General features: G+C 40.2%; 1 protein-coding gene across 2 annotated transcripts; it reads left to right on the top strand.

Annotated features, from left to right (window-relative positions):
- Positions 1 to 290: 290 nt before the first annotated feature.
- Positions 291 to 23,657, top strand: LOC121542644 (angiopoietin-1). 2 transcript variants are annotated; one of them, XM_041852105.2, is made up of 9 exons: positions 291 to 1,089; positions 8,893 to 9,048; positions 9,287 to 9,408; positions 9,556 to 9,797; positions 11,620 to 11,765; positions 12,749 to 12,850; positions 17,331 to 17,497; positions 21,414 to 21,544; positions 22,951 to 23,657. In XM_041852105.2, exons 1-9 carry the CDS (start codon positions 646 to 648, stop codon positions 23,109 to 23,111), a joined length of 1,671 nt encoding a protein of 556 aa, XP_041708039.1. In that variant the 5' UTR covers positions 291 to 645; the 3' UTR covers positions 23,112 to 23,657. The 2 variants fall into 2 exon arrangements, with proteins under 2 accessions (XP_041708039.1, XP_041708038.1); XM_041852104.2 differs by having other exon boundaries at positions 11,617 to 11,765.
- Positions 23,658 to 24,548: the final 891 nt, after the last annotated feature.

The following is a 24,548-nucleotide window of genomic DNA, read 5'->3' as shown; positions in this document are numbered from 1 at the left end:
AATTACATAGACTGTGGGGTCATTATGTATGGACCAGGCATTCATTCAAACCTGTGTTGTGAAAGTGTTTTCAAATCAGGACTATATTAATAGAACTGAATCTCATACACACACCCCTCTCTCTCTCTCTCTCTCTCTCTCTCTCTCTCTCTCTCTCGCAAACACACACACAACCCCATACTCTCACTCACATTCCATTCGATCAGTCCCAGTATGGGAGGCACAGAGCCTGCCCAGAGTTGGACGCCGCCCCCCCTCACAGACAGACAGGCAGACAGGAGGAACAGCACTGCACTCCATACAGCCAGCCATGCAGAGGAGGATACAACACCGATCATTCCACTGACTGACTCTGTAGTCTACATCACACAACTGTGTAGTGTGGTCCCTGGCTTGGATCTGGACCAGCTACAACAACTAACAAGACAACTGGTGGTGGATAGGGATGGGTTCCAAACTGAGACTTGAGAGGACTTCTCATTCAGTCCTACTGATGGGAAGCGGTAATCTTTCTGGATTGATGGTCTGCCTCCCAACCGTCTGATTGACGACAGGACAGGAAGACATGTTGTGAAGAGAGACAGAAGACAGACAGTCTAGTTGGAAGACATAAAGGAGGATCATCAGCCTGTGTGTCCTGCAGCCATGCTGTGGTACCTCCTGCCCTGCCAGCCCAGCTGCCACATGATCTGGCTGGTTCTGGCTGCCCTTCTCCTGCTGCTGACAGGCTGTGTGTCTGTGTCTCTGGAAGAGCTGCCCAAAGGCTCAGGGGACATAGCTGGCAGCGGCTCCATGAGCGCCAGCACTAACACTAACGCTCGCCAGTACAACTCTATCCAGCACGGATCCTGCACCTATACCTTCCTGTTGCCAGAGAACGCTGGGGGGAACAGGCCGTGCTGGACGGAGGGGGAGGGGGTCGGCGGCTCCAGCACCAGCCAGGGACAGGGCCAGTACCAGGGGAACACTCTACAAGGAGATGCCCCCCTGATAAAGCCCAACATCCCAGGACCGGCCCCGGCTCTGGGCAGCCAGAGGATCCAACACCTGGAGCACGTCATGGACAACTACACACAGTGGCTTCAGAAGGTCAGAGCATGTTCTCTATGCATCCAGTATAGTAGTAGTTGATGTAAAGAATAAAACCTGACGTTTCAGTCTAAACAGAGCTTTATCAGACATATGGAATCTGGAAGGAAATGCATACCATGTCCCATGGCTGTGCAGGTCAAAATGATCTGCTTTTTTTATCAGATTGAACTATGTGCTATTGCATTTATAACACATTAGCCAAAGTTGTTATCAAAACAAATCTAAGAAGCGGTAGTTCGGTTCTATGTACGCTATTTCTATGCTTCCCGTTCTTGAGTTTAGTTTTTTGTGTCGTCTGTTTTGTACACCAGTTTCAAACAGTTGAAAATACAATGTTTTTTCGGTTCTGGAAAACATATTTCACAGTAGTTTAGATGGTACAATTATTCTCTACACTATCCTTGCTTATTTTGTCACAAAAACTGAAATTAGGCAAACTATTAGAATTTTTGCAACCAGGAAATGCCGGAACGATTTCTGCATAGTGCATCTTTAAGTGCACTATATCAGCATTGAGTGTGTTTCAACCCCATGAACCATTTGGACCAAGCCAAATGTGTCCTGCCATAATGAATATTATTATTATAGGACACATTTGGCTCTGTCCAACCTGGATCCATCTCTTTCCTCTATGTCTGTTTATTTGGTCGCTAGGTTGTGATGTTCTGAGTGTGTCCGGCTGGCGTGGCTGTCCTTAAGAAAACACTGTGTTGTCTGTCTGAACCTTCTCACACTGGGTCACATTGGCCCCATCTGGGGGTGGGGGGTCAATTTCTAGGAATGGGCTCAGCTTTAGGCAGTGCTCAGTCTGTCTGTCTGTCTCTTTCTGTCTGTCTGTCTGTCTGTCTGTCTGTCTGTCTACCACTTCAGTATTAACAGACTACCACTTCAGTAGAAACAGACTACCACTTCAGTATTAACAGACTACCACTTCAGTAGAAACAGACTACCACTTCAGTATTAACAGACTACAACTTCAGTATTAATAGACTACCACTTCAGTATTATCAGACTACCACTTCAGTAGAAACAGACTACCACTTCAGTATTAACAGACTACAACTTCAGTATTAACAGACTACCACTTCAGTAAAAACAGACTACCACTTCAGTAGAAACAGACTACCACTTCAGTAAAAACAGACTACCACTTCAGTATTAACAGACTACCACTTCAGTAGAAACAGACTACCACTTCAGTAGAAACAGACTACTACTTCAGTAGAAACAGACTACCACTTCAGTAGAAACAGACTACCACTTCAGTAAAAACAGACTACCACTTCAGTATTAACAGACTACAACTTCAGTATTAACAGACTACCACTTCAGTAAAAACAGACTACCACTTCAGTATTAACAGACTACCACTTCAGTAGAAACAGACTACCACTTCAGTAGAAACAGACTACTACTTCAGTAGAAACAGACTACCACTTCAGTATAAACAGACTACCACTTCAGTAGAAACAGACTACCACTTCAGTATAAACAGACTACTACTTCAGTATTAACATACTACCACTTCAGTATTAACAGACTACCACTTCAGTATAAACAGACTACCACTTCAGTAGAAACAGACTACCACTTCAGTAGAAACAGACTACCACTTCAGTAGAAACAGACTACCACTTCAGTAGAAACAGACTACCACTTCAGTATTAACAGACTACTACTTCAGTAGAAACAGACTACCACTTCAGTAGAAACAGACTACCACTTCAGTATAAACAGACTACCACTTCAGTAGAAACAGACTACCACTTCAGTAGAAACAGTCTACCACTTCAGTATTAACAGACTACCACTTCAGTAGAAACAGACTACCACTTCAGTATTAACAGTCTACCACTTCAGTATTAACAGACTACCACTTCAGTATAAACAGACCACCACTTCAGTATTAACAGACTACTACCTCAGTAGAAACAGACTACCACTTCAGTATTAACAGACTACCACTTCAGTATTAACAGACTACCACTTCAGTATAAACAGACCACCACTTCAGTATTAACAGACTACTACCTCAGTAGAAACAGACTACCACTTCAGTATTAACAGTCTACCACTTCAGTATTAACAGACTACCACGTCAGTAGAAACAGACTACCACTTCAGTATTAACAGACTACCACTTCAGTAGAAACAGACTACCACTTCAGTATTAACAGACTACCACTTCAGTATAAACATACTACAACTTCAGTATAAACAGACCACCACTTCAGTATTAACAGACTACCACTTCAGTAGAAACAGACTACCACTTCAGTATTAACAGACTACCACTTCAGTATTAACAGACTACCACTTCAGTATTAACAGACTACCACTTCAGTAGAAACAGACTACCACTTCAGTAGAAACAGACTACCACTTCAGTATTAACAGACTACCACTTCAGTAGAAACAGACTACCACTTCAGTATTAACAGACTACCACTTCAGTAGAAACAGACTACCACCTCAGTATTAACAGACTACCACTTCAGTAGAAACAGACTACCACTTCAGTAGAAACAGACTACCACTTCAGTATTAACAGTCTACCACTTCAGTATTAACAGACTACCACTTCAGTATAAACAGACCACCACTTCAGTATTAACAGACTACCACTTCAGTAGAAACAGACTACCACTTCAGTATTAACAGACTACCACTTCAGTAGAAACAGACTACCACTTCAGTATTAACAGACTACCACTTCAGTAGAAACATACTACCACTTCAGTAGAAACAGACTACCACTTCAATATTAACAGACTACCACTTCAGTAGAAACAGACTACCACTTAAGTATTAACAGACTACCACTTCAGTATAAACAGACTACCACTTCAGTAGTTTGGCACCAATTTGTTCCACAATGGTTTGGAAGAGTGTTTATGATATATGAACTTAACTTAACATAGATGCTAATGAATAAGTTGGCAAGTGTTGTAGATAGCCGTCATACTTTGAATGCATGAATTGGACACAGGAATTGTTTCATCAAAAACAATAAACATTGACACATAATAGCTCATGCCCACATGTTAATGGACCTCTATATAAACTCCAGATTTCACATAATAAGTGCCAAGATAATAAAATCTTAGAAGGGTTGACTGTGTGAAAACATTCTGTATGCTGCATACATTGCCAACCAACAAAATTATACATGAAGACTTTCCTCAAACTTCATTCTGGTTATCGTGTGTAAACTACTCAGGACTGGATTACCTAATGGGCACTCAGGGCATGTGCCCTGGGGCCCCCGATGTTCAGGGGGCCCCCAACCAGGGGGGACGGGGGGGTGGGGGGCCCCTGGAGGCAATGGCAAAGTGTGTAGAATTGCAGGAAATTTGCTTTATAACTGCAACATTTTCTCTCAGCATCATGGCAAAATGTGTAGATTAGCAGGAAATTAGCTTTAAAAATGTGAAATATTCTGTCAGCCTCATGACAAAATGTGAATAATAGCATGAGATGAGCTATAAAACAGCACATCTTTCTCTCCACCTCATGGAAAAATGTGTAGAATTGCAGGGAAATTAGCTTTAAAACTGTAACATTTTCTCTTAGCTTCATGACAAAATGTGTAGAATAGTATTATAAAACTGCAAAATAAGCTTAAAGACCCAACCACATATACCTCCCGAGTGGCGCAGTGGTCTAAGGCACTGCATCGCAGTGCTAGCTGGGCCACTAGAGATCCTGGTTAGAATCCAGGCTCTGTCGTAGCCGGCCATGACCGGGAGACCCATGGGGCGGCGCACAATTGGCCCAGCGTCGTCCAGGGTAGGGGAGGGAATAGCCGGCAGGGATGTAGCTCAGTTGGTAGAGCATGGCGTTTGCAACGGCAGGATTGTGGGTTTGTTTCCCACGGGGGGTATAAAAAATATATATAATGTATGCACTCACTAACTGTAAGTCGCTCTGGATAAGAGCGTCTGCTAAATGACTTAAATGTAAATGTAAAATGTAATGTCATAGAGACCAGGCCAGAGGGAATCTAACCACACAGTAGACGTTCTCAAATTGAAAATCATACTTAGGGTGATCTGTTACGTTAAATCAGGGATGAAGTGAGACATGAATCTAGCTTTGCGATGTAAATATTTCATATGCCATTATTGTGACTACCTAACTGTAACGGTAATTTCCAAACTGTACATTTTTGGAACTACATAGTTTGAAAAGCTGTCCAAGGCTAAACTCAAACTGATTGACATGAACTGAAAAGGCCATGGCTTGAAAGCCGGGGTAACAGGAAAACTATCAACTTCAATGAATCACTGAATGACCCTGAGCTGTCACAAAAAAACCGACATATTTTTAAAGCATATTGCTGGGAAAGACCTCTCCTCTCCTCATTGTAATCATCATCAGGATAGTGAACTTGAGATGGATAATGTCATTGGCAGCTGAGCCCTGTCCACATGATGTATCTGTGGTAGAAAACATACAGATGCAGTCCCATGACTGATCTCTCCTGGTTGACTAAAGGGAAATGACTGAACTCAACAACCCTGAAAGATCCCTCCCTAAGTAGCTGACCAGGGGCCAAGGAAATCCTTAGACAGGACCATATTGATGTAGTAAATCCTTAAATCCAAAATTACTGAAGGGAATGAATACATATCCAACTTCTTTTCTTCCCTGGATATAATTTCATTATTTCTGGTTGGTTCCTTGGAAGTTGTGGTAACGTATGTTTTGGTTTCACATTGGTTGTGGGAACGAAGCCATACGTTTCCTGACCGGTAAAACATAACGTTTTCAAACGTTCTGAGAACAGAAGATTTTGTCTCTATTCTGGGAACTTTTATTTTTAGGTTGCAGAGAGGTTCTGAGAATGTTTTACTCTGGTTCCTTCAAAGTTTTACTGGGAGGTTTTATTAACGCTCTGAGAACAGAAACTATAGGTTATTTGGAGGTTTTTTAATAACTTCCTGAAAACATTCACTATGTTTCAATAAGACTGCTAGCTTATTTTGGGTTGACTTTTTGAACTTCAAGCACAAATAGACCAGTTGGTTGTTCAGCAACAAAACCAACGCATGTGCAACTACAGTGGGGAAAAAAAGTATTTAGTCAGCCACCAATTGTGCAAGTTCTCCCACTTAAAAAGATGAGAGAGGCCTGTCATTTTCATCATAGGTACACGTCAACTATGACAGACAAAATGAGGAAAAAAAATCCAGAAAATCACATTGTAGGATTTTTTATGAATTTATTTGCAAATTATGGTGGAAAATAAGTATTTGGTCAATAACAAAAGTTTCTCAATACTTTGTTATATACCCTTTGTTGGCAATGACACAGGTCAAACGTTTTCTGTAAGTCTTCACACACTGTTGCTGGTATTTTGGCCCATTCCTCCATGCAGATCTCCTCTAGAGCAGTGATGTTTTGGGGCTGTCGCTGGGCAACACGGACCTTCAACTCCCTCCAAAGATTTTCTATGGGGTTGAGATCTGGAGACTGGCTAGGCCACTCCAGGACCTTGAAATGCTTCTTACGAAGCCACTCCTTCGTTGCCCGGGCGGTGTGTTTGGGATCATTGTCATGATGAAAGACCCAGCCACGTTTCATCTTCAATGCCCTTGCTGATGGAAGGAGGTTTTCACTCAAAATCTCACGATACATGGCCCCATTCATTCTTTCCTTTACACGGATCAGTCGTCCTGGTCCATTTGCAGAAAAACAGCCCCAATGCATGATGTTTCCACCCCCATGCTTCACAGTAGGTATGGTGTTCTTTGGATGCAACTCAGCATTCTTTGTCCTCCAAACACGACGAGTTGAGTTTTTACCAAAAAGTTATATTTTGGTTTCATCTGACCATATGACATTCTCCCAATCCTCTTCTGGATCATCCAAATGCACTCTAGCAAACTTCAGACGGGCCTGGACATGTGCTGGCTTAAGCAGGGGGACACGTCTGGCACTGCAGGATTTTAGTCCCTGGCGGCGTAGTGTGTTACTGATGGTAGGCTTTGTTACTTTGGTCCCAGCTCTCTGCAGGTCATTCACTAGCTCCCCCCGTGTGGTTCGGGATTTTTGCTCACCGTTCTTGTGATCATTTTGACCCCACGGGGTGAGATCTTGCGTGGAGCCCCAGATCGAGGGAGATTATCAGTGGTCTTGTATGTCTTCCATTTCCTAATAATTGCTCCCACAGTTGATTTCTTCAAACCAAGCTGCTTACCTATTGCAGATTCAGTCTTCCCAGCCTGGTGCAGGTCTACAATTTTGTTTCTGGTGTCCTTTGACAGCTATTTTGGTCTTGGCCATAGTGGAGTTTGGAGTGTGACTGTTTGAGGTTGTGGACAGGTGTCTTTTATACTGATAACAAGTTCAAACAGGTGCCATTAATACAGGTAACGAGTGGAGGACAGAGGAGCCTCTTAAAGAAGAAGTTACAGGTCTGTGAGAGCCAGAAATCTTGCTTGTTTGTAGGTGACCAAATACTTATTTTCCACCATAATTTGCAAATAAATTCATAAAAAATCCTACAATGTGATTTTCTGGATTTCTTTTTCTCAATTTGTCTGTCATAGTTGACGTGTACCTATGATGAAAATTACAGGCCTCTCTCATCTTTTTAAGTGGGAGAACTTGCACAATTGGTGGCTGACTAAATACTTTTTTTCCCCACTGTATGGGGCAAAACAGACAGGGTTGGCCTTGATTGTTGACAACATGTAAAATATATTTTGTCTTCAAAATAAATACATTTTCACAATCAGCACTTGTCTCTCAAATAAATCGTTACAGTTGTTGGTTAGCTAGCTAGTGAATTTTAGCCATATAAGCATTGACATGAAATCAGTCAAAACACAACATGGTTTCAAGAACAAGATAGAACCAGCTGAAAATAGCCACCTACGATTCCCCACATGGCAGATTCTTGTCATTGTTGCTTGCTATCTGACGGTTCAGAATCATAACAAAGCACAGCTTCCGGCGCCATTGATGCACATGCTTCATTTTCATGACATTGCAAGCCAACCCATCTATAGGACACTAATCCTATAAATGTGTTTGCATTAATCATGCAAACACATTTCTTTTTTATTGTGACACAGCATCAGTGAGATTTTAACCTATAATCTTCTGTTGTTCATCCATGGAATTAGTCCACTGCGCCACCAGTATGGAGCTAGCATGCCATGTTTTTTTACGCTTTCACAGCTGTTCATTTTAGTCTATTCAAACAGACCCATTTCAAAGGAAACAAGCACTCATTAAGATCACACACTTAACAAGACAGAGGATAGAGAGAGTTTTGTTGATGCTGAGAACGGAATGTATATGTTTTTAAATAACTTTCTTAAAATGTTCTCTGAATGTTACTGAAGTTTTCTTATGGTTTTTATGGAAAGTTTTCTTAACGTTCTGAGAACAGGATGTATGTTTTTAAATAACATTCTTAGAATGTTCTCTGAACATTACTAACGTTTTCTTGTGGTTTTTATGGAAAGTTTTCTTAACGTTCTTGGAACAATTTGAGAACATTACTTTAAGTAGAACCATGAGGAAACCTGTAGGAAACCATATGCTGAAGTGCTGAAATTCCCACAGAAGAACGTTGTTTCTTAACATTCTCTGAACTATTTGAGAACATTCTCAATGTCAAGTCAGTTGGAAAGTGTTCCTAGAACATTACCAAAATTGAAATTAAATGTAACCATGTTTGAACTTTTCTCACAGCCAATGAAGTGGAGTGTACAGAACACCTGGAGTCTGGCGAGAGAGGTAAAGCCCTAAACATCTCTTCATACCTCCTCTGTGTTTGTGTGTCAGATTGAGAGCTATGTGAAGGACAGTCTGAAGGTGCAGATGGCTCAGCTGCAGCAAAGTGCTGTCCACAACCACACAGCCGCCATCTTGGATCTAGGCACCAACCTCCTGACCCAGACTGCCCAGCACACACGGAAACTGACAGATGTAGAGACCCAGGTGCAGTATGAATCATATACAAATATCCCTCTCCAAAGAACATTAAAGTGCATGTTATGATATCAGTAACACTTACTACTTAATCATGTAGCCTACACAGCAATTCTCCTTATTTCATTGGATGAATAGGCCTATGAAGTACATTAAAATACATGTTAACACTTTTAGCCTATATAAATCATGTCTATACACTTGACTGGGTGAATTTGAATGATAGTAACAGTTTCCTGATGGACAGGTGTTGAATCAGACCTCGAGGCTGGAGATTCAGCTCCTGGAGAACTCTCTGTCCACCAACAAACTGGAGACCCAGCTCCTCCACCAATCTACAGAGATCAGCAAGCTGCACGACAAGAATTGGTAAAATCAACATGGATTATTTTCTTCCCAGTTCTGTCTTGATTTATTGGCCGACTGACTGACTGACTGTTTGATTGATTGATTGACTGATTGACTGACTGACTGATCGACTGATCAACTGATTGTCAAATCACTTGTATTGATCAGGCTCTTGGAGCAGAAGATGCAGGAGCTGGAGTCTGGGCACCATGAGGAGCTGGTTACCTTACAGAAGGAGAGGTCCAGCCTGCAGCAGCTGGTAGCCAGACAGAGCAGTGTGATCACAGAGCTACACACCCATCTGGACCAGGCCACTGGCAACAACAGTATCCTGCTTAGTCAACAACAGCAGCTCACTGACACCGTCAACAGTCTGATGAAACTCTGCTCTAAGGACAGAGGGTCTGGAGGTACTGGATGGATGCTGGGGCCAATGTTTCCTGTTACAGAAAGTAGAAATAAAATACTCTGGGGTATGAATATCATAGCATAGATAGGAATGATTTCCGGGAAGAGGGAGTTGGCTTTAAAAGCTCTAGGTAAGGTTAAATACAACAGAGGTACTGGAGGATATATTGTGGCAAATGTTCACAGGTTCAGACAAGGTATTCTCTGGGCACACACACACACACACACACACACACACTCTTGCATCAAGATTTCCTCATTACTTTTTATTTTTTTCAACTTTGTGTGTGTGTGAGTGCCATTGACGGTATTAACTGTAAAATACCATATTTGGAGGAGGATTTGTTTTTTGGGGGAAGTATTACATTTTACAGATGTTGGAATCTGTCTCTTGAGTCTATACCTGGACTAAGAAGGCTGGACTAACCCAGTGAGCACCGGCCGACGTCCATGGACGTTAAAAAGAGGTTGAAACTTGGTCCGGAGCGGCCTTGATTTCAATGTCCACAGACGTCCAGACCGGACTTGATTCGGCCCAAACACAGATGTCTAAGTTTGATTCAAATTTAGTCTGGACAGGCCTTGATTTGGCCCCAAAAAACCTGTCTATGATTCATTCAGATTTGGTCCTACAGCATACTACAGCACAGTACAGTAGAGCACAGCAGAGTACAGTACAGTTAAGTATAGTAATGAAAAGTAGAGTATAGTTCAGTACAGTAGAGTACAAAATGGCACTGCACTCTACTGTGCTCTACACTGTACTGTACTGTACTGTGCTGTCCTAACCTGTGAAACATAGACGTCTATGATTGGTTCAGATTTGGTCTGATCCGGACCGACTAAATTTGGTTTTGTTTGGGGGCGGAGCTCATTAGAATAACACCCAGTATACTTTGCCAGTGTTCATTTTTACATTAACATTTTTGTCATTTAGCAGATGCTCTTATCCAGAACTGAAGGATATATTGTGCCGAATTTGTATAGCTTTGTCTAAAAGACGTCTATTCAACTTTCATTCACAACCCGAAAATGAACCTGATTTCAACATCTGGAAAATACGTATTTTAGACATATTTTCAACGTAATTTAGCTCACTGGGAAGTAGCATAGGCTTAATCTGTGACCGGGAAAGGCCTGGATCATAAATACCATAGCACAGATAGGAATGATTTAGGCTTGGAGGGGGGTGACCTTAAATGCTCAGGCTAGGGTTAAATAGAACTTACTGAATGAACTGGAGACTGGAGAGAATTTATAGGAGTTTATAATAACTTGGTGGGTGCTTATATTTGTCCTATTTCACACATGTACAAGTGTGAATTAATTTAATATCCATTTGTGAATTGTAAATGTGTTTTTTTGCAAATCCCAACACTCCCTGAGACGCCCTCGGAGAGTGGGGTCATGGCCAGGGTCTGTCATTATCAACGGAGACCCTGGCGTAATTAAGGTTGAGTGCCTTGCTCGAGTACATCAAATTATTTTTCACCTTGTCAGCTAGTGGATTGAAACGAGCAACCTTTTGGTTACTGACCCAACGCTCTAACTGCTAAGCTACCTGTCACCCAAAGGGAGCTCTGCTGAACATCACCAGAAGTGTTTCATTCAGGGCCCAGACTGGCTTCAAGAGCCTATTCAGACTAGAAACAGCTACTTGTCTAGTGTTCTAAGAACATAAGAAGATGCATTCCAGAACATAAGAACCTGTTCTAATAGGAACTGACCCAGTCTGGGCTGTTGATTACAAAGGATTTAGGATGCATTCAAATTGGAGCCTAGTTTATAATGTGTTTGCTCTTGTTTCATTATCTATTCAAGCAGTGGTCCCAAACAGCAACCTTGCCTTTAAGCAGAGAGATTCATCTCATGAGGAGAGAAAGTATCGGGACTGCTCTGAAATCTTTCAAGCTGGCTTCAACAACAGTGGAGTCTATACTATTCACATCAACACACAGGAGACCAAAAGGGTAAGGAAAACTATATTATCTTTAGTAAATATTAGAGGGGGAAAGAAATATGTAAATTCAATTAGCATAATTTGTACTATAGAGGCATACATTACAGATGATATATGCAGGCTTTGCCTCTGCATGCAAAACAGCAAAAACTGACATGAAAAATTAAAGGGCTGCACTTTTTCTTACTGTAACCTACTTTAGTTACGTGCAAGTGAAGTGGCAGCAATTAATATACGGTACTCTAAAGCCGCTTGCCAAAAGATTCGACAACAATATCCCAGGAATATGTCAGGTATTGGCTGGCTGATATGCTGGGTCTGGAAATACTCTTGGCTGGCCTCTTCACCGCAGCTACACGGCAGATGTCCTCCTCCTGCCAAGCCGCAGATGGCTGACTGGCAGTGTGTTACTGTCCATTATCAGCTGTCAGTGTCAATGGGACCTCCATGGTTACACTGAGCTACGTCCCTGGGCTTAGGACACATTGTCATTATGGCCTGAACATGGTACACAAAATTAAGGACACTCATCTATAGTACATTTTTGTCATTTAGCAGACGCACTTATCCTGAACGATTTACAGGAGCAATTATATTTAAATGCCTTGCTCAAGGGCACATCGACAGATTTTTCACCTTGTCTGCTCAGGGATTCGAACCAGCGACATTTCGGTTATTGCCCAACGCTTTCGATTACTGGCCCAACGCTCTTAACCGCTAGGCTTCTTTTACAGGAAACAGTCGTTATTGTCATGATATGGTCCTCTGTAGCTCAGCTGGTAGAGCACGGCTCTTGTAACGCCAAGGTAGTGGGTTCGATCCCCGGGACCACCCATACACAAAAAAAAAAAAAAAAAAATGTATGCAAGCATGACTGTAAGTCGCTTTGGATAAAAGCGTCTGCTAAATGGCATATTATATTATATGCACTGCATGTGTGAGAGTAGTGCGTAAGCTACCCATGTCACTGACTTTCTGTCTCTCTCTCTGTAGGTTTACTGTAACATGGAGGCAGCAGGGGGAGGATGGTCCGTCATTCAGAGGAGAAAAGACGGGACCATGGACTTCCAGAGAACGTGGAAGGAGTACAAGATGGTGAGGAGGCCAGGGTGGAATATTCTCACAGCATTCACTCTCACATCTTTTCTGATTTTGGTGAATACATAGCACTAGGGATTAACATGGGTAATCGGGATCCCGGGACTGTCCCCGGGAACACTCTTCACGTTTACCGGAAAAAATAAACGACAAGACCCGGGAAATTACAACATTTATCCACAATGAAATTGAAATGAATGACAATGAAATTTCACAGCAAAAGATTAACCAAAATTAAAATGCAACATTATCCAAACAGGTTGTCGCATGGAAGCCTTTAGCCTAGCGTATTTACTTGACACAAAGTCGCCATAAATTCAAAGAGCACGCATAATTGACACTGCCGGTCGTGCTGGACTGCACACATGACCCGAATGCAGTTAACGAACCCTACAGGAAACCCCTACAGTATAGCCTATTAAAGAACGTGTGCCTCTTTAAGCTGTCATTGTAAATCTTCAGACAGTCACATATTTGATAGGCCTATGCACAATTCACTACATAGGCATCTCGGTCACAGACATGAAGTCTGTTAACAATTCAGAGGCATGAGGGGAAATTCTATCTTCAGAGCCTAGGCTATTTTCCTATCCAGTCCCAATCCCAATGAAACCCAAAATCCTGACTCCTGTTTCTAATTTTATTATGGAATCCATAGGTTGCATTATCAAAGCACGTCTCTCGCCTATGCATGTCAAAATACCGCTTTCCCCGCTTCTCTGTGCTGGCTCGTACTTGCTGCCCATATGAGAGCTTCGGTGTGATCAACAAACGATATGAGAGTAGAAATTGATATTTTTTAAACAGAGTTGGTCCCCGTTAAGATACCTTGATATTTAAACTATTTCTACTTAATCTCCCCATTATTCATGAGCAGATCTGCTATCTGTATAATCATCAACTTGATTTTGCCAAATATAGGAGATATTCTGTCATTCATTGAAGGAGGTTAACTTTGGTAATTTGACTTTTGTTTGACTGCTGTTACAAAGAATGATTCGACAATGCTATGCTCGGAGTGCGCTCTGTGCGTGCTGAGCGTGCTCTGTGTCGAGATCGCCTAGGCTACTTCTGTTACTCTATCATGACTACATTTCTGTTTAATTTGCTCTGAAATCTTGACATAGTGGCGCAGCCAAGCCGACAAGGTGGCGCAGCACCCCTGTTATTTGGGGAGAACCCTTGCATAGTGACCATATCATGGTTTTAAAAGCTTTAAATGGGCACTTCCGATTTTTGCAGTATATCCCGGGACTCTCGGGATAAATATGAATTATTCCAGGTATTGAAACTTGGTAGATTTTCGGGAAAATATTAATCCCTACATAGCACAATATTCCACAATATAAATGTATATGTCAAACTATAACAGAGAAAGGAGCATTACAAACGCATAGCAAGGAACATACATAGTACATCCCAAGTGGCACCCCATAGCCTATATAGTGCACTACTTTCGGCCAGAGCCCTATGGGAAATAGGGTGCCATTTGGGACGTATCCACTGTGTTGCCACTTCCAGCCCCATTAGGCCTTGACAGAGCCCTGTGGCCTCTGCCTCTGGGCTGAGATTTGTTAGCAGTGCTGAGCGAGGGATGGCTGCCCTCCAGTGAGGGGCTAAGGAAGTGTGGAGTATAGCCTGGCAAAGACATGGGCATACAATGGGTTCCCTCTTGACTTCCTCCATTGAGAATAGATGATTTGCTGTTCATGGGGCATGTGTTCGCTCGGTGACCCCTCTGTGGGGAGTATTTCATCATGACACTAATGGCCTCTGATTGAACACTTCTGAGAGAAGACGACAGGAGAGAGGAAACTGTTTAAGTTGAGTCTAAACATGGTGTGCTTAGATCACCATTCAAATGTTGATATATTGTAAATTGTCTCTGGTTAAAAAAAAAGATACATGCCAAGGTCTGGTCTAGTGCTGCAGACCCCAACACTATCTCTCTCTCTATATATTAACATTTTAGTCATTTAGCAGACGCTCTTATCCAGAGCGACTTACAGTTAGTGAGTGCATACATCTTCATAGTGGCCCCCCGTGGGAAACGAACCCACAACCCATGCTCTACCAAATGAGCTACAGGGGACTTATATATGTCTATCTATATCTCTCTATCTATTGAGATGAGTAGATAGAGATATATAGATAGAGATATATAGATAGAGATATATAGATAGAGATATAGATAGAGATATATAGATAGAGATAGATAGAGATATATAGATAGAGATATATAGATAGAGATATAGATAGAGAGAAATAGATAGAGATATATAGAGATAGAGATATAGAGATATATATATAGAGATATATAGATAGAGATATAGATAGAGATATATAGATAGAGATATAGATAGAGATATAGAGATATAGATAGAGATATATAGATAGATATATAGATAGAGATATATAGATATAGATATAGATATATAGATAGAGATATATAGATATAGATATAGATAGAGATATATAGATAGAGATATATAGATAGAGATATATAGATAGAGAGAAATAGATAGAGATATATAGAGATAGAGATATAGAGATATATATATAGAGATATATAGATATAGATAGAGATATATAGATAGAGATATATAGATAGAGATATAGATAGAGAGATATAGATAGAGATATATAGATATAGATATAGATAGAGATATATAGATAAAGATATAGAGATATATAGATATATAGATAGAGATATACAGATATAGATAGAGATATATAGATAGAGATATAGATAGAGATATATAGATATAGATAGAGATATATAGATAGAGATATTGATAGAGAGAAATAGATAGAGATATATAGAGATAGAGATATAGAGATATATATAGAGATATATAGATATAGATAGAGATATATAAATAGAGATATAGATATAGAGATATAGATAGAGATATATAGATAGAGATATAGATATAGAGATATAGATAGAGATATATAGATAGAGATATATAGATAGATATATAGATAGAGATATATAGATAGAGATATAGATAGAGATATATAGATAGAGATATAGATATAGATATATAGATAGAGATATAGATAGAGATATATAGATAGAGATATAGATAGAGATATATAGATAGAGAAATAGATAGAGATATATAGATAGAGATATAGATAGAGAGAAAAAGATATAGATATATAGAGATATAGAGATATATATAGAGATATAGAGATATAGATAGAGATATAGATAGAGATATATAGATAGAGATATATAGATAGAGATATATAGATATAGATATAGAGATATAGATAGAGATATATAGATATAGATATATAGATAGAGATATATAGATAGATATATAGATAGAGATATATAGATAGAGATATAGATATAGAGATATAGATAGAGATATATAGATAGAGATATAGATAGAGATATATAGATAGAGATATAGATAGAGATATATAGATAGAGATATATAGATAGAGAGAAATAGATAGAGATATATATAGAGATATATAGATATAGATAGAGATATATAGATAGAGATATATAGATAGAGATATAGATAGAGAGATATAGATAGAGAGATATAGATAGAGATATATAGATATAGATATAGATAGAGATATATAGATAGAGATATACAGATATAGATAGAGATATATTGATAGAGATATAGATAGAGATATATAGATAGAGATATATAGATAGAGATATAGATAGAGATATGTTGATAGAGATAGATAGAGATATATAGATAGAGATATATAGATAGAGATATATAGATAGAGATACAGATAGAGATATATTGATAGAGATATAGATATAAATATATAGATAGAGATATAGATAGAGATATATTGATGAGATATAGATAGAGAGATAGAATAGAGAGATATAGAGATATATCTCTCTATCTATCTCTCTATCTCTCTATCTCTATCTATATCTCTCTATATCTCTATCAATATATCTATATCTATATATCTCTATCTATATCTCTAGCTATATCTATATATCTCTATCTATATCTCTATATCTACTCATCTCATCTGTCTGTCTCCCTCAATTCACCACCGTCAAAAAAGAGTAAAACACAGAACAGAATTCCTTTAAAAAAAGAGAATAAAGATTCCCTGAGTAGAACATCCCTCTAGTCTGCACTCTTAAGAAAAAAGGTTCTACCTAGAACCATATAGGGTTTGTCATCTTGTCCCTGTAGAAGAACTCGATATGACAGTAATTATTTTTCTATAGCTCCATGTGTTGCTGGGATAAGGCCCTGCAACAGACTAGCGTCCTGTCCAGGGGTTGTACTTGTACATCAAGCTGCCTTACACTACAGAAACAGGAGATAGACTAGCATCCTGTCAAGGTGGTGTACTGGTACATCAAGCTGCCTTGCACTACAGAAACAGGAGATAGGCTCCTGCTCCTATGAGCCTTTCTGGCTTGGACAAGGCTTACTTACGAATGTGTTGCTGTGCTGTTGTGTTGTTGCAGGGCTTTGGGAGTCTGTTTGGAGAGCACTGGCTGGGGAATGAGTTTGTGTTCCTGCTGACCAGTCAGAGGCCCTATAACCTGAGGGTGGAACTGATCGACTGGGACGGACAGCAGGCCTTCTCCCACTACGACCGCTTCTACATCGGCAGCGAGAAGCAGAATTACAGGTAGGATACCAGCAATGTGTTGTGGGACGTATTCTTAAAGAGTATCACAGTATCACAGTAGGAGTGCTGTTATCAGCTACAGATGTCATTTCCACTTTGAAAATTCAGACTTGATTTGCCCTAAAGAAAAATGTATCAACCTCTACAAAAATGTCCATGAATTATAATCCACATAATAATTCACATTTCCTGTTCCTGCAGGATTATTTTCCTGCTCTAGCAAACTGGCTCAAATTAAGATCTTACATCTGTATGTACCCTAAGTGGAGAAAATGAAGTTTTATCGAATCTCAGCGCATTGTATCGTACCTACAGTACTGTTTTTATGATCATTGGACATTCCCTGACTAAATACGCCCCCACATTCCTATTTAAATAGTCACTCTACTACTCAATTGTGGTTGTCTTTTTACTTTCTTGAGGAATTGCAGTAGATTTTTAATGAAGTGGGAATGAGATATTTGACTTTGTTCCATCACTGACAATGATGTGCTTGGTGTTGTATTTACATCACAGTAACGATGGTGAGGCACTGGGGACTCTGATCATGATTTGTAATCAATTAATTTTTCAGTTTGCTTGACTTCTTTGTCCATAACCTTATGATTGAGGCTTCTAGGACTTCAGCAGAAGATCATAATTCTTACTTTTCCATTTATTCTCTGTTCAAAAACATACTGAAAAATATTTTTGAGTTCTGGAATGGAATCAATTTTGGTCTCTAGATTCTTATTTCATGACCATTCTGTAGTACTTGTGATGGAGATGGTCCAAAACAAACTATTGTCACACAGCTTCTTAGTGAAAGAGAGGCTCTGCCTCATTTCACAATGCCATTACTAACAAAATAAACTGTAAGATCGTAAAAGGGAATTACCATATTCTAATTCCTTAGAACGATAACAGGAAGCTTTGTCTCAATCTGATTTAGTTCACCCACACACGGATGTGCGATCACACAAACGAACACACACGTGTACCATTTTTACCTGGCTCACATTTTTGCTAGCCAGTTAAAAACAAGGAAGGATGGAAGGATGTACAAAGAGCTATTAGATTAACTCTTGAGTAGTATTGAGAGCGAGAGTAAACAGAGTATGTCAGTGGAAATGGAAAAGTAATTTACAGTACATAGCAGTCAGTATATATAACCTGTTAGCGGGAATCTATGTAAATAATGACCATTCTTTTAAACATGGCATATAGAGGAAGATCACAGCCTTTAAAAGGAAAGCTATTCTATGGAGTGTGGCGTTAAATGGGCCTACAGCTCAAATCCAATCACATTTTATTGGTCGCATAAACATATTTAGTAGATGTTATTGCGGGTGTAGCGAAATGCTTGTGTTCCTAGCTCCAACAGTGCAGTAATACCTAGCTAAATGCTTGTGTTCCTAGCTCCAACAGTGCAGTAATACCTAGCTAAATGCTTGTGTTCCTAGCTCCAACAGTGCAGTAATACCTAGCTAAATGCTTGTGTTCCTAGCTCCAACAGTGCAGTAATACCTAGCTAAATGCTTGTGTTCCTAGCTCCAACAGTGCGGTAATATCTAGCTAAATGCTTGTGTTCCTAGCTCCAACAGTGCAGTAATACCTAGCTAAACGCTTGTGTTCCTAGCTCCAACAGTGCAGTAATTACAATTTTACATTTTAGTCATTTAGCAGACGCTCTTATCCAGAGCGACTTACAGTTAGTGAGTGCATACATTATTATTTTTTTTCATACTGGCCCCCGTGGGAAACGAACCCACAACCCTGGCGTTGCAAGCGCCATGCTCTACCAACTGAGCTCCAACATTGCAGTAATACCTAGCTAAACGCTTGTGTTCCTAGATCTTACAGTGCAGTAGTATCTAACAATACAAAACAATACACACAAATGTGATAGCAAGATGGCGCAGATAGACATGGTCGCCCTGTTCATGGCTCCTATGCAACTTTGCAGCTCTTCAGATACACTGGGTTTCAGAGAGCCAGGCTGCCTTCCACTACTACTTAGTTTGTGTGACACAGAGTCACTGTAGAGGAGCCAAACACCTGGTCAACATACCATACTGAAGCCCCATTAATGATCAGCCTGACACTTTGATGGGTCAGATATATGACCACACAGAGGGACCACATATAAATAGAGACGTTATAATTGACTAACAACAGTGTTCAGGTAAAATTCAATTGTGATATGTATTAATTTCTTTCATTATCTGTGTCATTCATATTCTTGTAATAGATGAATTAATTGAACAATGTTTGTTAAATGCAATAAGATCATAGAAATGTGGTTTCTTGCTGTGAGGCCTGATGTGTTGAACTAATCACCTCTCTCTAAGTGACTGTTGTACTGTATCTATGATGGTCTAACATAGACATAGTATTCAACATAGATATGGTATTCAACATAGACATAGTATTCAACATAGATATAGTATTCAACATGGATATAGTATTCAACATAGACATAGTATTCAACATAGATATAGTATTCAACATGGATATAGTATTCAACATATATATAATATTCAACATGGATATGGTATTCAACATAGACATAGTATTCAACATAGATATAGTATTCAACATGGATATAGTATTCAACATAGACACAGTATTCAACATATAGTATTCAACATGGATATAGTATTCAACATATATATAATATTCAACATGGATATGGTATTCAACATAGACATAGTATTCAACATAGATATAGTATTCAACATGGATATAGTATTCAACATAGATACAGTATTCAACATATAGTATTCAACATAGATATAGTATTCAACATAGACATAGTATTCAACATAGACAGTATTCAACATAGTATTCAACATAGACATAGGATTCAACATAGAATTCAACATAGACATAGGATTCAACATAGTATTCAATAGAGTATTCAACATAGACACAGTATTCAACATATACATAATATTCAACATAGACATAATATTCAAGTCTACTGATTAAGAATAGGGCCTCTCTCTTCCGTGAAGTATCCATTACCTGGTTCTGGCAAGACCTCAAAGATGTCTGACTCATAAACCACAGTTGGACCTGCTGCTTGACATGCAGTACAGTAGATGGGGCAGTACAATGCAGGATGAGAGAGTGCAAAGTGTTCACAGGGAAGTGTATATGGCTTGAAACAAATGAGGAAACCAACAATACCCTCATAAACCAAGATTTTCTTTATAAAAGCAACAGGTGTGATTGGTTTTGATATAGTGTACGACAATTTCAAAGACACTTCTTTAGAAGGGTACATATTCTTTGTATTAGATTAGAAGAACATTGTGGTGGTGAATTTCTGTCCTCAAGCGTTCGCACAGTGAGAACAAGGGGAGGTACTCGGATTTACGTACAGAATAATATGAAATACTCTGAGACCAGGTTGCAAGGGGAGGTACATATTATTTGTGTTAGATTAGAAGAACAGTGTGGTGTATGCACTGTATGAAAATGTATGCACTCACTAACTGTAAGTCGCTCTGGATAAGAGCGTCTGCTAAATGACTAAAATGTAATGCTCTCAAGTCTCCCGAGTGGCGCAGTGGTCTAAGGCTGTACCTCTAGAGATCCTGGTTCGAATCCAGGCTCTGTCGTAGCTGGCCGCGACCGGGAGACCCATGGGGCGGTGCACAATTGGCCCAGGGTAGGGGAGGGAATGGCCGGCAGGGATGTAGCTCAGTTGGTAGAGCATGGCGTTTGCAACGCCAAGGTTGTGGGTTTGATTCCCATGGGGGGGGAAAAATAATAATGTATGCACTCACTAAACTGTAAGTCGCTCTGGTTGATTACAGCTAAATGACTGTAATGTGAATTTCTTTCCTCCAGTGTTCACACAGTAAGAACAAAGCATTCCCACTGTGTTTCTGCTTTATTTCCCTCTGTGTTACCCTGGCGACTGTGTCAGGCTGTTCCTGAAGAGTCATAGTGGAACGGCAGGCAGACAGAGCAGCCTGGTCATCAACGGAGCAGACTTCAGTACCAAGGATATGGACAATGACAACTGCATCTGCAAATGTGCTCTCATGCTCACCGGGGGTATGTCTGAGGCTAAAGTCCACATCGACCCCTAATCACATGCACTCTGTATGCACTCCTGTAGAACTGAAACAATTGGATAAGTAGACAACAACAACAACCCACCCAGATTATGCTAGGCAAGGTGAAAACATTTCCAACCCACTGACCTCCCTGTCACCATCACCCACTTTATCCCCCCCTGGTCTAGAAGACCTGCAGAGCAGGCCGGAGCCAGTTAGCATGTATTCAGCACTGTTACTGACATATCAAAGCAGAGGATGCTATCTTAGCTGATTAAGCCAGGTGGCAGCCCTCAGCATTTTACAGAATGATTGCCACGTGCCATGTGGCTGGTTTAGAAGTCCAGGGAACTGGCCAGCAGAAATGATAGAAAATAACAGTACAATTCCTATTAAAGTGATGTAAATGAGTAGCTACAATCCCATCAGGATTTAGATCCAGAATGGACATCAGAAAATGCATAGTACAGATACATGTCTTTATTCTTTTATCAATGTCTAGACCAGCGTTTCCCAAACCCGGTCCTGGGGCCCCCTCTGGGTACACATTTTGGTTTTTGCCCTAGCACTACACAGCTGATTCAAATAATCAAAGCATGATGATGAGTAAATTATTTGAATCAGCTGTGTAGTGCTAGGGAACAAACCAAAACATGCACCCATTGGGGTCCCCAGGACCGAGTTTGGCAAACGCTGGTCTAGAGTGACAACGAGGTATTTAAATCCACATACAGCATGCACCTCTTGCCCTCAATACACTGGGGTGCTTTAGACCCAAAAGTAGCCACAAACATCAAGCACCAGCTTCCAGTCAGTTCTAACCTATAACACAGAATTTAGATGCCCATGGAATGTAGGTTAAAGCATGGCTGACGCCAGCACGTAGCTTACTAGAGTATGGCTGTATCCCAAATGGCACCCTATTCCCAATATAGTGCACTACTTTTGACCAGAGCTCTGGACCAGAGTAGTGCACTACATAGGGAACAGGGTGCCATTTGGGACCCAACCCATAGGTTGATGAGTTCAGGAGGTGTAGTGGTTAGTGGATAGATCACTTGGCATTAACGGCCCTCCATAAGACTCCAAGTAGCTGGTCCAAACGTGTTGGGCTCGCAGAGATTGTTGTAGACTATTTATATTTTGTTAGTTGCCCTCACACTCCTCTCTCACCTGTAATGAAAGGTCAGAGGTCAGAATGGGGCAAAGCTATCCAGAGAGAGGAGTGCTGGAGTCTGCTCTAGTGTTGACGACTTGGCGCTGCAACAAAGCTATCTAGAGATAATCAGAGGTTACAGGGAGGTCACACAGTTATGACTTTGATAGTTCCTCTGATAGTGTAACATTATCAAGCCTAAAATAAACGTTGTTTGTTTCTCTCTGCCTTTCTCTCTATGCCTTCAGGTTGGTGGTTCGATGCCTGTGGACCATCGAACCTGAACGGGATGTACTACAATCATGGTCAGAACATGGGTAAACTGAATGGGATCAGGTGGCACTACTTCAAAGGGTCGAGTTACTCTCTCCGTGCTACCGCCATGATGATACGACCAGCAGACTTCTGAGAGGACCTTTCGGTGACTGTCGTTGGGTACATTGTCCAGAGCCATATTGGCATCATTAGCCATGTTTCCATCCAACTGTTTTTATGGGATAAAGTACTGGCCTGTTGCATAAAAAAACTCATAACAGGTGTGACGGAAACACAAAATACAAGGTGGGATAATTGTTTGTACTTTGACTTGAGAAAAAGGAGCAACATAATCTTGCTTTCTATGAGGAACTTGGATTCTGACATTCTGGTGCTTACATGTCCTCTTGAAAGACATTGATTGTTTGAGACAGTATGCTTCAGCACCAGCTCTGCTATGAATCAAACTGTAGAAGTGGGTCACATGAAGAGGATATGAACGGAAGACTTGGTGCTTTTGAAAGACTTTCATTTCTCGTTTCATTAGTCTCTCTTTCATTTCTCTTTTCATTAGTCTCTTTTCATTTCTCTCTTTTCATTTGTCTCTGCTGTGCATTGTTCTTGTATGGGTAAGGTGGTCCTCTGTAGCTCAGCTGGTAGAGCACGGCGCTTGTAACGCCAAGGTAGTGGGTTCGATCCCCGGGACCACCCATACACAAAAAATAAATATTATGCACGCATGACTGTAAGTCGCTTTGGATAAAAGCGTCTGCTAAATGGCATATTGTTATTATAAGGTATTCCTTTGCAATCTGTTAACACGTTGTGAATCAGTGTACTGCTCTCTTAGTCTGCACTGTGGGCAGAGAAGCCTGATGGCCAAATTTAAAACACCATGTAGATAATGTTACGGATATTATTTGCCTCTATAGTGGATTGCTGTTCAAAGTTTTGTGTGACAGAGTTTTTAGCATATCCTCATTTGTGTGTGTGTGTGTGTGTGTGTGTGTGGAGTGGGTTTTAAATCATTATGTTTAAGGCAAGGTTTCTAAGTGTGTCTCACCACACTTTAATATTTAATAGAGATAAATAATTAATGTCTTATACCCCTCCTAGATTAGGATTAATTTGCAGCATCTATTGGGGCCTTTGTTGAACTTTGTGTCAATGACAAAAGTACTGTAGCTTTTTTGTGCTGATCAAAATATTCCCCCTAAAAACAATGCCAAGCATTTTTTCTGCTCCATAAAGCAGTCCAACAGGCTGGAGACTGCAGTGACTTCATGAACTTAGGCAACACTTTCTGCCTCTGGGGTGGACTTTCCTATTGATATGATGTTAAAGTTCAGTGACAGACAAACAGATACAGTACATGGCGGAGGCTCAATCAAGCTAGTCATCTTGACTATTTTCTTATGTAATTCTTGCTGGCACCAAAAGTTTAAAAAGTGTTGATAGGGGACAGAATGCGGTCGGACCATCAAATAATTGGCATATACAGAATTTCCATGTGGGCGAGGATATTTAATCAAAGTCTATTGGATGACAACTTATTGTTAACCAAGACAGAATTTATAAATGACTTTTTCCG

This window comes from Coregonus clupeaformis, unplaced genomic scaffold (genome assembly GCF_020615455.1).
Source record: "Coregonus clupeaformis isolate EN_2021a unplaced genomic scaffold, ASM2061545v1 scaf1505, whole genome shotgun sequence".
In the NCBI taxonomy this organism is placed as follows: Eukaryota; Metazoa; Chordata; class Actinopteri; order Salmoniformes; family Salmonidae; genus Coregonus; species Coregonus clupeaformis.
This window is presented reverse-complemented; position numbering and strand designations above follow the sequence as displayed.

Excerpts from the sequence above, each read along its gene's own strand:
- LOC121542644 (XM_041852104.2), top strand. The coding sequence starts at position 646 with ATGCTGTGGTACCTCCTGCCCTGCCAGCCCAGCTGCCACATGATCTGG. Across the intron at positions 9,798-11,616 it reads TAAGGACAGAGGGTCTGGAG|CAGTGGTCCCAAACAGCAAC; the intron begins GTACTGGATGGA and ends TATCTATTCAAG. Across the intron at positions 17,498-21,413 it reads AGCGAGAAGCAGAATTACAG|GCTGTTCCTGAAGAGTCATA; the intron begins GTAGGATACCAG and ends CGACTGTGTCAG.